This window comes from Pyrus communis, chromosome 4 (assembly GCF_963583255.1).
Source record: "Pyrus communis chromosome 4, drPyrComm1.1, whole genome shotgun sequence".
Lineage (NCBI taxonomy): Eukaryota > Viridiplantae > Streptophyta > Magnoliopsida > Rosales > Rosaceae > Pyrus > Pyrus communis.
Window position 1 is genome coordinate 23,707,648 of NC_084806.1, and position 13,695 is coordinate 23,721,342.

Genomic DNA, 13,695 nt, shown 5'->3' on the forward strand with positions numbered 1-13,695 from the left:
TGGCCAAAGTATGAATGAGATTTAGGAATGTGTTCCAAATCACATTCAAGGTAATCATATAAGCACAAGACTCACATTGGATAGTAGACATGAATAAACTATCAAACCAAACAATGTGGTCAAGTTTGCCACTCAAATGAATTAAGGAATAAGTATGACTTTATAGCCAAAATTCATTAAGGGTAATTTTTGGGGAAAGGATGAGAACACAAGCTCTCCTTTCTCTCTAAAATTTCAGCCACCTTGGAGGGATCATCTAGCAATCAAACTCCTCCAAGGTCACTCATTTCTTCTACAATATGCCTTGGTGTGGAGACTTAGAGGTTTTCAATTTTGGGAACTTGGAGAAACCTTTTCATCCATCCAAATCCATGGATCTAAGATGCAAGGAATGAAGGCCCTCTCTTTGGGTGATTAGCCTTTGCTTATGCAAAGAGGAATCTACAAAGGTATTGATTTCTCAACTCACTTTGTTTTGAGTTGAGTCTTGGTTCACCTATCTACTAGGCTTTGAAGTTCATGGGTTAAGTTTTGTTTTTGAGTGCATATAAACATGATTCCGCCTTTTAATTGTTAATTGCATGTTGTTGATGTTGCTCAAATGAACTTGTTTTTCACAAATTTTCCTTCACTTTGCTCTCAGTGTTTCCGTTGCATCTTGAGGAGGGTTCTGTGGCCTTCCCTCTAAAACTGCTTTAGTAGCCTGTCTATTGCTTATCAGGTCCTTGATTAGATTGATGACATTCGCCAATGTCAGATCAGTCGGTGATGCTATAGGGATTCCTTCAAGGTCATGGTGCTTATGTTTTTCTAATATCCAAAAACAGGGATTTGGATCGAAGGGGCTGTTCCACTTGAATTCTCCAGGTTTTTCATGCATTTCTCCATGTCCACAAAGTTAGAGTGAATTTCTACTTAGGCGGAGGTTTGGTTCTTTTGCAGCTTTTTGCCATAGGCGTTAATCTTCGCCAAGGCTTTCCAAATCTAGTACATGGAGAGAGGTGGTCTATTGACTGGATCCTCGCCATTTTCGGGTGTAGGTATTGCTCCTTGTTGGCAGTTACTTGCCCCAGGGATTGTAGTGACCTGAGGTGGCGGGTCGTCCAATCTAGGAATGATGGACACATCAAAAAGTAGGTTATCCCTACTAGCTGGGTCAACGTTGGCGTTAACCGAGCTTTCTTCGGCAAACATGTCGGCCAATAGAGTGATTCGGTTGATAAGAATAAAAGTTCTCTCTTAATGAAGCACCAACTGTTGGAACCAAATTTGCACACCACATACCATCATAAGTGGTGGTTGTGCACAAACTCAAGCAACCTACAAAATAGCAAACAACTGTGAGCAAGCTTGATACCAGTGGGTGTGCGGCCCAAAGGCTTTCCAATTGTCAAGTTAGCTAATAGTTTTAGACCCACGTAGGGGACAAAAGAATTGAAATGTTTAGGTTGCGTTACCAACTTACCATAGATGAACCCTAGATGGGTGTATTTATACCTTGGGGGGAGAGAGAGAGACCTTTTTAGGATAAAATCCTTGTTCTATGCCGGGAGAATCCTAGAGGATATCTAGAAGTAGATATTGCGCCATCTTAGGAGTAGTGATTACTTATAGCGCATGCGAATTCCTAGATTGTAGGAACTTCAAGACTTATAAGGATCTGATTAGGTCTGTATCAGAAGTAGATCTTGTGTCTAGTTGAACAAGCATGGTCATCCTCTTCCAATGTCACTCATCTTCTTCCTTCACCATCCTTGGTGTCAAAACTTAGAGGTCTCCAACTTTCGAGACTTTTGAAGAATCATTCAAGTATCCAAATCCAAGAATCCAAGGAGACTACAAGACGAAGCCATAGAGTTCAACTCAAGGAGAGGAATGAAGGCCCTTTCATGGGTGATTGCCTTGTGCTTATGCAAAAAGAGGAATCCAAAGTTATAAAGAAATCTCAAATATTTTGTGATATGAGTTGAGTCTTGGTTCACCATCATTACTAGTTTTTGAATTTCATGGTTTAAATTTTGTTTTAAACTGCATACAAGCATGCTTCTGCCATTTAATTGGTAAATGCATGCAATATGTTACTTAATGAACTTAGTTTTTCAAATATTTTCCTTCAGTAACAGCTTGAAGAAGCTCTCAGCTTTTGTGTGTTTTGCAAAGAGAGAAAGAGGAGAGTTTGAAAGTTGAAGAGAGTGATAGAAGGGAAAGGAGGAGAAAAAGAACGACATTGAAGTAGGGAAACACAAAGGGAAAGGGAGAGAGTTGACAAAAATCTAACAAGAAAATAATAAAATGATAAAGGTGCACAATATTTGGAATAGTACAATGTACTAAAATGCCCTTCGGCTTCGTAGTTCTGTAAAATCTTCATCGTAAGTCCAATTTCAGTTTTGTGTGCATCCAGGCATTTGTAACATCGAGTACTTCAAGAATATGTGTGTGTCTTTGGTTCAAACCCAAACAATAAAATACTGACGCAGACAAGCCTACTTGCTTACCAAGTCCAACGAATAAGCCATCAACATTACAGTCCGCAGCCCGCAATATTGACAACCCACTATTGTCTCGATAAACAAGTAATGGATTCTCGAGAGTGCAAAATTACCTTTTACCCTTCATTAGGAAATGTATGTTGATCGTTCAATTTACAACTCGTTCACACTCCCGTTTTCGTAAGGACATGTACTACCTAGATAGATGTGCAAAAGGACAAAGAGTGAAGAGTACTCATACATCCACGTAGGAATTCCATTTAGCTTGTCAATGGCATTTTCATAATTTCACAATATTAAGGAATAAAATAAGATTTAATTCGGAATAGGTTGGCACACGAGAGTCGCACCTCATGCAATAGTTTGGCATCTTCAATAACACAATTGTAGGTGTAAGAAGAGCCTATAGCAATTTTGTCATTGAATAACACACCCATATCATTTTAATATAGTTGTCGTTGAAAAATGTAGCCCAAAGACTATTATCACCTGGTATCACTCTCTCTGAGAGTTTTATGGAAGAAGAGACGAATTAATGAAAAACTTTGTCATGATACTTGGTGAGCATTTTTAAAATACTTTAGTATGAAAATCATTATAAGTTAGGCTGTTAATTTTTGGTCAACAACTTTTGTTGTTACCTGAAATTAAAACAACTCCCCTTCCAAATCAACCATACTTTTAAGAAACCTGTCCAAATTCCAAATCGGTTGCCACAAGCTCCGGTTAATATGATTTTAGAGGTATGATTAGCAGAACTAAATGATCACGAAATTCAATGTCCCAAAAAAAGTTTTAAACTTTTAAGATTATCCCCACCATGTCCCTCGACTCCGACTCAGCAGCAGTCGCTTCCACCAGCAGAGACTGGTACTTTCCCTCACCTCCCTTCATCCATGCTAACTCACACTCTTCGAAATTTCGAAAATACCCGCGACGATTCCCGACCAATCCCAGACCATTCCAGTCCCAAAACCTCCCTCCCGATTACCGGCAGCCGCTTGACGGCGTTTCGTCTCCCAATTCCGCGCCGCCGAGTCGCGGCGTTTCGTCCTCAAGCTCAGCCCTACACAGATCCTTCAACCACGAAAGGCTTCGACGGAGAGTCGACTTCGGTGGCCGGAGAGAGCAGCCGCGGCGAAACGTCGACAGGCAGGCCAGCCCGAGCGCTTCTGACGGCGTTTCGAGAAGAAGATCGGAGGTTGCTTTGGGCGACAAGTTTATTGGGTCTCCGGGACATGGCTTCAGGGTTCGATGGAAAATGGGCATTTTAGCTGCGGTACTCTCTCTCTCTCTCTAATTGAATTGAATTGACGAATTGGGGCCTTAACCTTACCTTTTTGTTCATGTGGCAGATTGTGACGACGGTACTCTCATCAGTGGTGTACCAGAATTTCTGTCTGCATATCAAAGTCAATGACTTGCAGGTATTTTCTTGCTTACTATATTTAGTCAATATTTTTTTTTAAATAATGTACGATAATTTACACTGAATTCATACGATAATTTGTTTAAGGAGGAAAGAAATGAAATATTGACTACTTGTGCAAATATATATTTTACTTTAATATTGATTACTTGTGCAAATATATTTAAATTTTCTGTATAGGCCTTTACAGTTAAGAAATTTATGTTCCGTAAATCAACAACAAACATATGAAATTCAATGAAAATTGCTTGAGAACTCGAAAGCAAAATAAGTGGGAATTGGACAGAATTAGGAACAAAAGAAAAAAACAAAGCACACATAGTGCTATCCCAATGAAGACAACAAAAAACATTAAGGCTATGTTTGGGTGATGGACTTCCAAGCTAGTAAGGAATGGACCCACAAAATGTTAGATAACATTGCAAAGGCATGTTTAAGGGATTTTAGTTCGGACAAACCTCCTCTTACATGCCTTTGCAATAGTATGCATTTCTAATCCCGTTTTATCTAACATTTTGTGCACCATTCCTTACTAACTGGTCCCCAAATCACTAGGGATTTGGAACTCCCTCACGCAAACATAGACTAAAGAACATCGTACGAGAAAAGGAACCAAACACTGAAAACTAAATTCGAAAGCAACATTATTTGAGCTAATCTAATAGCAAGGACCATCAGTTAATGACCAAATGAAAGAAAAAGAAGACTTAGTTGACATAACATGGAATATTGCTTTTATTTATTAATCTAAACCTATATTAGATTCACGTAATAACTTAAATTAATTGTTTGTATTTCTGTTTTTTAAATCTGAAATTAATTAATTTGTAGCGACAAATATACCAAGTTGTAGTTCACATGTCATCGTTCTTTTTCGTATTGCACTTTTTTATTGATTTTCCTGAAGACGCATTGATATGAATAGACAGGAAATTGAAAGAATTTTTAGTCTTATTTGTATTTGTCAAAAATTGAATAACCATAATTTGAAATCACCAGAATCAGCTATCATGCCCTGTCCAAGGAGTAGGTTGATTTTTGGTTAAATTGCTTATGAGATACCAAATGTTATAGTCAAATTCAACCATTAAGCATTGTGCTTTAATGAGATTCAGTCTGGAAACCAGTGTTTTAAAAAACTAGCCCAAGGCTGGGCCTGAGAGTTGCCACCTCAATTTCGTGGGAGTGGGCGGAGGCGTCGCCAGAGCGCGTCTGGGCGGCGAAGGCGCACCTCAGGGCGTCGGAGGCATTCATCTGGGTGTTTTTTTCTTCAAAATCCAGGTTTTTGTGAAATGTTTTCTGTCGTTCAAGTTTCAACGAAGGAGAGACTTTCTCTCTCCAAATCCCATAAATTTCCATAATAATTGCTCCAATCAGCCTTTATTTCATTTTAAATACCCTATAAATACTCCACTCAACCCTTTATTTTCCTCATTTATTTCATTTTAAATACCCTATAAATACTCCACCCCATTTATTTAATTTTAAATACCCTATAAATACTCCACTCAACCCTTTCTTTGCCCTTAAATTCTCATAATTATTGCTTTATATCATTTTAGATATACTATAACTACTTCACTCAGCCTTTATTTCGTTTTAAATTACTTATAATTGCAACATTCAGCCTTTATTTCGCTTGAAATTTTCCTATAATTGTGACCACCCATCCTTATTTTCCTTGAAGTTCTCTATAATTGCTTACAATAAAATAAATAATTACAACATTTTAAGACCATATGGCATAGTTTCCAAGTACAACTAGACTTAGTAATAAAGAAGATGATATTATCTTTGATTTAGTTATAATTATATTTGTTTTTACAAAGTGTTATATTGTTATAAATATACTTATATATATATATATATAAAATATATATTAAAATTTGAGTTCCTTGAGGCTTCGCCTCACGCCTAGGCTGGGCTATCCATTGGACGCCTTGGCCACGCCCCCACCTTTTAATACATTGCTGGAAACACATACTAGAACGAAGCAAAGTTAAGGTATTTAAGTGTAGCCTCTCCCAGTTTTGGTTATTCTTTCAGATAATACTTGTGATTGACCGAAGAAAAAAAAAGACATGGATGACTGCAACATTACATGCATATGGAAATCAAATTTATGTTCCTAGTGAGAGCCTTATACTTGTTGTTCAGTGCAAGATTAAATTGGAATAGAACTAAGATGTGAAGTCCTTTCACACCAAAGAATGATAAACTGATTGTTGCTCGGTTAAGATGGCAGCCCTTAAGGTCTCTTTTGCTTTTCAATGATGAATATTCCTGTCCAAATGTTACTATGATGTAGTGTCTCTAGATGAGTTGGACCTATTCATTTCTCTTCGACATAATGGATGGAACTTTGTTAATATGATAAGAGCATGCTAATTTGGGCACACATACTTTTCTCAGGAATATATTTCGAAGCTTGAATTTCAACTGCAAGACTACAATTCATCCGAATCTGTGGAGCTAATCAGTTTCTCAGGGCAGGAAAGCGATCTCCCTAGCAAAAGTTTAAAAAGATTAGCTCTTATGGTCTCCCTCACACTTTTATCCATACCTATCCTAGCTTTCAAGTACATCGATTATGTCTCTAGATCAAGATCATCAGAAAACATTTCAGAAGAAGTTTCCCGAAACAAACAGCTAGCATATCGGGTTGATCTGTTGTTATCTGTCCACCCATATTCTAAGCCGCTGGCATTGTTAGTTGCAACTCTGTTACTAATTTGTCTTGGGGGGTTAGCACTCTTTGGAGTAAAAGATGATAACTTAGCAGAATGTCTTTGGTTATCGTGGACTTATGTAGCTGATTCTGGCAACCATACTGACTCTGAAAAGATTGGTGAAAGGCTTGTATCAGTTTCCATTAGCTTTGGTGGTATGCTCATATTTGCAATGATGCTTGGACTTGTTTCTGATGCAATTTCGGAGAAATTCGATTCGTTGAGGAAAGGGAGAAGTGAGGTGGTTGAGCAAAACCATACCTTAATACTTGGTTGGAGTGATAAATTGGTAATGTCTAACTGAGCTGCTTATTTTAACAAAAAAAAAAAAAAAAAAAATGTTCGAGCTTTACTTTTGGGGAACAATAATTAGTAGCTTGAATTGCGTTTTTATTCCCGTTGCTAAGAATTCCACTATAAGTTCAGGGATCACTATTGAATCAGCTTGCAATAGCTAATGAGAGTTTAGGTGGAGGGATTGTTGTAGTCATGGCTGAGCGAGACAAAGAGGAAATGGAACTTGACATTGCTAAAATGGAGTTTGATTTCAAGGGAACATCTGTAATATGCAGAAGTGGGAGCCCTCTTATTTTGGCTGATTTGAAAAAGGTATGATTGCTTGCCCTTTTTTGTTTGTTTTACTTTAAAACACGGAATTATTTTCTCCTTTGCGACGTCCATCAGTTTCAGGTGAAACATCCTCAGATAGGAGAGATAGGAGAGGGACATTGAAATAGGATGAATTTATATATTTATCCAATAATTTATACAGAATTTTATCCCTACTTCAGTAGGATCACTGAAATATTATAGTTATACAGTTCAGCAAAGAAAGACTCATGTAGGTTGGAACTTGGGACCAAGTATTCATGTGACAACTCAATTCACTCTGGTCTTCTCACTTTTAAGTCATATTTTTATCAAATCATACGGAGAAATTTTAATTTCCCAAACTGTTTTGAACTTCAGAAAATTTCTGTAAGTTTTGTCAGACGCTCATGGAGTTCACTATTTGCAAATCAACTTTACTTTCTGTTGAGGAAATTCAGAGTTCCCTATTTTCAAATCAACTTCAGTTCTATGATTATTTTTCACCTTCGCTCCTACTGGTATTAAGTATCCCTTACAAATGTTACTTTCTTCCTCCTTTTATAAAATTGATCAAATAAATTTTGTTATGCTGTATAAAGATGATAGAAAGTCTTTTTCCAGGAATTTCTCAACCAGTGTGGTTTGTGTGGATGAGGGACTACAAAAGGGGTTTGGAAGTTCCAATTTTTAAACACCCTGTTTGGGTAATACTAAGGAGTAAGGGAGGATCTAGAAAAACACGGGATTAGATTAAGGTATTAAAGCATGGGTTTTTTAAAACAGAAAAGCACATCGACAATGTTGTGTCACGGGCTCCATAAGTGTCCACTATTAAGGCTGCCATAAACCGATATTGACCCCGCTTAACCACCTAGGCCTAATCCCTGGGTGCTATCAAGCCCAATGGACCTTCGTGTCAGAGTTTTCCAGCCCATGATGAGTTGTACTAAGGTTATTGAGAAATATAGTCTTAGAGGATTAAATTGTTACCCAATTGGAGTTGTTTTCCCAATTGAAGTTAGTTTATCAATTATATATTATACCAAACAACCACCTTGTGTTGCCCATATCAAATATATTGTGTATGTCTTGCAATGTTTTAAAAGGCGAAGGTAAAACCAAGGTATTTCATGGATAGCCTCACGGTACCTAAAATTATTATATTACTTAACATATATATATGTGGGGGCGGATCCGTGGCATTACTCTTTTTATTATTTCTCTAATTCACATCTTAATAGTCATAATAAACTAATAGAAACGTCATTTTGGGTTTGGACTTCTTTAACATAAATAAAAACATTCAAACAACCAGATGCTGCTTTGACTGCGCCTTAGGCTATTCTATAGCCCGCTCCCACTGGCAGAGGCCTTTTCTTGATAGCCCCTCCCATAAAACCACCTAGGCTAGTCTCCATATTAGTTTTTTTAAAGCATTGAGTGCTTGCAATCAAATACTGTTGAAGCTATTCGTGGTATCTTCTCAATGCGTTTGCTTAAACCACTATTTGCAGGTATCTGTTTCCAAGGCCCGTGCAATAATTGTCCTTGCGGAAGATGGAAATGCTGATCAGGTACACCAGAATGAAAATAATTATGTTCCCGTATATCTGATACTGATACTATATATTCCTTACTTGTTGGTTTAATGCAGAGTGATGCCCGTGCATTGAGAACAGTTTTAAGTCTGACTGGAGTAAAAGAAGGGCTTCGAGGACATATTGTAGTTGAACTAAGTGATCTTGACAATGAGGTTCTTGTTAAACTTGTTGGTGGAGATCTTGTTGAAACTGTTGTGGCTCATGATGTAATTGGTCGTTTGATGATTCAATGTGCTAGGCAGCCTGGACTTGCACAGGTCAGTTTCTGTTAGCGCACATACTTGACTTTGTTTTGTTTTTTATCGTCACTGATTTTTTTTTTTCTTTATGTTTTCCCGGTGGACCATTGCAGATCTGGGAAGATATTCTTGGGTTTGAACATTGTGAGTTCTACATCAAAAGATGGCCACAGCTGGATGGCATGCATTTCGAGGATGTATTGATCTGTTTTCCTGATGCCATTCCTTGTGGAGTCAAGGTGGCATCATTAGGTGGTAAGATTATTTTGAATCCCGATGACTCTTATGTTCTAAAGGAAGGTGATGAAGTGCTAGTCATAGCAGAGGATGACGATACCTATGCTCCTGCAGCATTGCCAATGGTGATTTCCAATTCATTTAAAGTAATAGAAATTTCAAACTGTTAGCTTAGTGTTTCAGCCAGTTTTCTCTATTCTCCTTTTTCTGTTTTATTTCTTCTTTTGCGTGTGGTGATGGTCCACTTAATGTTAACAAGTTAATAATTCTTTTTCCAAAAGAAACATATTTAAGTTTAGTTCTCAAAGGCCCCATATCATAGTGCATTTAGGCTCACTGTTTGAGGGTGCCAGAACAAATAAATAAATAATATATTACAGGTATTCTTTTGATTCAACAATTGTCATCCATGAGATCTGAACAGGTCTTCCAACGTTGAGATTGGATACCACTAGATCATATGAGTATTTAAAATATGGTACATGTATAGAAAAGAAATGTCCATTAAAGAAAGTAAGTTTCTGGTGACGTGGCTATCAGTGGATAATTTGCTTGCTGTTTTTCAGTATTGCAGCACGCCCTTGATGTTATATTTGATTTGGTTATGAATCATTCATTCAATTAGTTTTCTGATGATTAATTATGGAAAACAATAACTGTAGAAGCTGTAGGTTTGTTTTCAATGTGTTGGTGTTTAACTTTGAAAAAGATAAAAATAAAATCATTCAATTTATAGGATTATGATTGTTTAGGTAGTGGCCCTTAGATGTTGTGAGGTCTGTCAATTTTATTTTACCATCCTCCAGGGCTGTTGTCACAGTGAAGTGCTTTTTTAAGCGCCTTTTCCTCCTTCCCATGTCCCCTTATCTCTGTCTTCCCCCCATTTAGTGCACCCTTTCTGCCACAATTTTTGCCTACCATATAATGCAATAAAGGACTTCCGTAGTTATGCACATGAGAATTTGATCAAATGTCAGAATCAATCAACAGGAATTGAGTGAAAATGCAATCAAAGAAAACTAAAGCTGGAAAGAAAGGGCCATAAGGTAGAGGTCAATCATTTAAAGAATAATCTTTTCTAGTCCGCATTAGGATGATGCCTACCATGGAGTTATAGTAATGGGAGATACCATAATTAAAACTCACAAAAGTATAATCACTTTGATCATTCAGGTCAATGAGGCATCTTTCATACATATTGCCCGAACAGCAAGAAAGCCACAGAAGATTCTACTTTGTGGATGGAGGAGGGACATTGATGATATGCTTGTGGTAAGTTCTTTCTATTGATGCCCCTAATTTTTCTTTTTCTTCGCCTGAATGCTGCAGGTCTGGAGAGGTAGTCTACCCCAAGATTTTATTGTTCCAAAGTCCACAGAAAGGATACTTTTTTGTGGTTGGCGGCGAGATATGGAGGATATGATTATGGTAATGCCACAAGATGTCTGCAGTCATGCTTCCAGTACTTAGGGAGCAGTTATAGTATACATACTGATGATAATAATAATCTCGGAGACAGCTTTCTGTTTCTCTATGCAGCTTTTTCTTGATTCAAATTTAAAGGTTTTCAGAAGTTTCACTCCCACATCTACATTGGTGCTGTGAACCGATTATTAAATTTACCTTTAGAAAATTATATTCATGCATATGATATTTAGGTATTGGATGCCTTTCTAGCCGAAGGTTCTGAGCTCTGGATGTTTAACGAGGTTGCTGAAAAGGAGAGGGAAAAGAAGCTAATTGATGGTGGCCTCGACGTCAGCCGGTTGGTTAATATAAATTTGGTTAACCGTGAGGGTAATGCTGTAATACGGCGTCATTTGGAGAGCCTTCCCTTGCAATCTTTTGATTCGGTGAGCAGCAAAAATATATGGCCCCTTCTTTATAAGTATTTATATTGAGTAGTAAAAAGGAGTAAGGATGAAAAGTTCTTAGTTATCGAAAATGAGGATTCATGTTGTATGTGAAATGATCAACATGAAAAAGACCTGCAATGGGAAAGAACCTGATGGCTGAATGTTACCGTATCTGAGCGGTGATATTATCTTACCCTCTGAAATGTGGTAGACCAGTTAGTGACAAGCGTGCATTAGATTATCTCTCTAGGCTTCAACCTCCATTGGAGGCCTTGTGCAGGGTGTTTATTTTTTGCTGATGATTCTGATAATTATGTACATGTATGATTCACTTCGTAGGTTAAAAATGCGCTCATATTGTAATTCATCTGTGCAGATCTTAATTTTGGCTGATGAATCTGTGGAGGATTCAGCAATTCAAGCTGATTCCAGATCTCTTGCCACTTTACTTTTAATTCGTGATATTCAGGTAAACTGCGATTTGATTTGACTACATCTTTGAGTACACAACAAACTTAAGCAATTGGCTTTTGAAAAACTCGTGGGTGCAAAAGATTAGATTTTTTTTTTTTTTTGTGTGTTTCTTTTCTTTTTCTGGGTGGGTCGACTTCACTGCTCTTCCTATCTGCATATCTGTATACATCGATTTGGGCACAAGTCAAATTAGAAAGCTTAGCATGTAATGCATCTGGGTATTAATATTCATAGTTTATTGTATCCAACTTGGCACTTTTTAGTAGAATTACTTCTTACTTCAATTATCAAAGATTTAATTTTCTGGGAACCATTTGTGAAGATATCATTGTGGTTGCTGACGAGATTGGAGTTATCAGTTTTCATGGTTTATCTATCCTCAGTTCCAAGCATACAATTTTTATGTTATTCCAGGCTAAGCGTCTCCCTATGGTAACACATGCTGAAAGAGGAAGCTTCTATCAAGGGTCATGGATAGGGGAAATGCAGCAAGCTTCAGATAAGTCGGTTATAATTAGTGAAATTCTGGACCCAAGGACAAAAAATCTATTATCCATGTCAAAGATCAGTGATTATGTGCTATCGAATGAGCTCGTCAGCATGGCATTGGCAATGGTAGCAGAGGATCGGCAGATAAATGATGTGTTGGAAGAGCTGTTTGCTGAGGAGGTATTCGTCCCTTTTTTTATATATAATTTCTTTTTTCTTTTTAATTTTTTTCTGATAACAATGTTATATACGATTCCATACTATTACCATGGCAGAACCGGAACTTTATTGCAGCCAAAATAGACTTAGCATAGTCTCTCCCATCAAAATGTCCTCTAAAACATGTGACTTGATTCCAAGGCTCGATCATGATCTTGCTAACATCGTCGCTGATTTACCATCCAAGTCACTGACAAGGGAATGAAATTAATTACGCTAATTGCATAGTTCCAACCTTTGCTCACCCTCCCTGTGGTAGTTTGACAAATCGTTGGTTTAAAAATGTGGTTACCAGATTTTAGTATGCAGAGTAAGTCTTGATTGATGCCCTGAGTCAAACACTGCTAATACGGAGCAGATATCCTTTCAATATGAAAATGCAAGTTGAAATTCTATAAACTGCTTCTTGTAAAGCAGTAGAATCGCCTAATTTAGTATCTTGGATAAAATCATTAAAAAACCGTATTTTTATTAAACTATATATATTTCTGCTTTTAACAGGGTAATGAGTTGCAAATAAGGCAAGCAGATCTCTATCTACGGGATGGTGAGGAATTAAGCTTCTATGAAATAATATTGCGAGCGAGACAGAGGAGAGAGGTGATGATTGGTTACCGTATGGAAAAAGCTGAGAGAGCTGCCATCAATCCCCCAGCCAAAAGCGAGAGGAGGAGGTGGTCTGGGAAGGATGTTTTCGTGGTAATTGCTGAGAAGGAATGAAGAATATCTTTAGGAAGTGGCAAGTGTTTGAAATTCCATATGAAATCAGGGCTGATGGATGGTACACTCTACAAAATCCCATTTTCATAAATTTTGATAAAATGAACTTCGCTACAATTCAAGATGTTCATACAAATTTCAGGCTACATCAGGCGGTAGTGCGTCTCACTAATGTGTTTGATTTTTAATTACTTTGATATTTTCACTTTTAATGTGTTTTATAATTTTTAGTCTCACTTTTAAGAGGATAAAACATTTATGAGTATGACGTAAGAGAGAGAGAGAAAAACCTTTGTTAGGTCGTTGACTTTAAAATTGAAAGTCTGTCTTTTTGTCTAAACTAATATTATACTAGTTGATTTGAATTTTAGACAATAGGTCAAGTAAAATTTCTCCTAGTAACGATAATAAGAAACTCTGATAATAAAATAATTAAATAAATAAAACAATTTTTTTTGAGGAAAACTAACCAAAAGGGTTTTAAAACTTTGAGTTTTAACCAAAAATTATGTTGTAAGTTTATTTAATGGTTAGTACAAAGTCCACTTTTAAATGGCCCAACCTAAATAATAAGTTGATTTCTCAATTTTTCCCCTAATGGTTATAGGTTAACTTACGT

The 13,695-nt window shown here is 37.1% G+C and overlaps 1 protein-coding gene across 3 annotated transcripts; it reads left to right on the forward strand.

Moving 5' to 3' along the window:
- Positions 1-2,997: 2,997 nt before the first annotated feature.
- Positions 2,998-13,347, forward strand: LOC137731713 (ion channel CASTOR-like). Of its 3 annotated transcripts, none has more exons than XM_068470902.1 (12): positions 2,998-3,771; positions 3,848-3,919; positions 6,334-6,939; positions 7,077-7,259; positions 8,756-8,815; positions 8,896-9,099; positions 9,195-9,443; positions 10,492-10,590; positions 10,977-11,171; positions 11,551-11,643; positions 12,063-12,317; positions 12,858-13,347. In XM_068470902.1, exons 1-12 carry the CDS (start codon positions 3,313-3,315, stop codon positions 13,074-13,076), a joined length of 2,694 nt encoding a protein of 897 aa, XP_068327003.1. In that variant the 5' UTR covers positions 2,998-3,312; the 3' UTR covers positions 13,077-13,347. The 3 variants fall into 3 exon arrangements, with proteins under 3 accessions (XP_068327003.1, XP_068327002.1, XP_068327004.1); XM_068470901.1 differs by lacking the exon at positions 10,492-10,590 and adding an exon at positions 10,648-10,746 and having other exon boundaries at positions 12,858-13,346; XM_068470903.1 differs by lacking the exons at positions 6,334-6,939; positions 7,077-7,259; positions 10,492-10,590 and adding an exon at positions 10,648-10,746.
- The last annotated feature ends 348 nt before the right edge of the window (positions 13,348-13,695 follow it).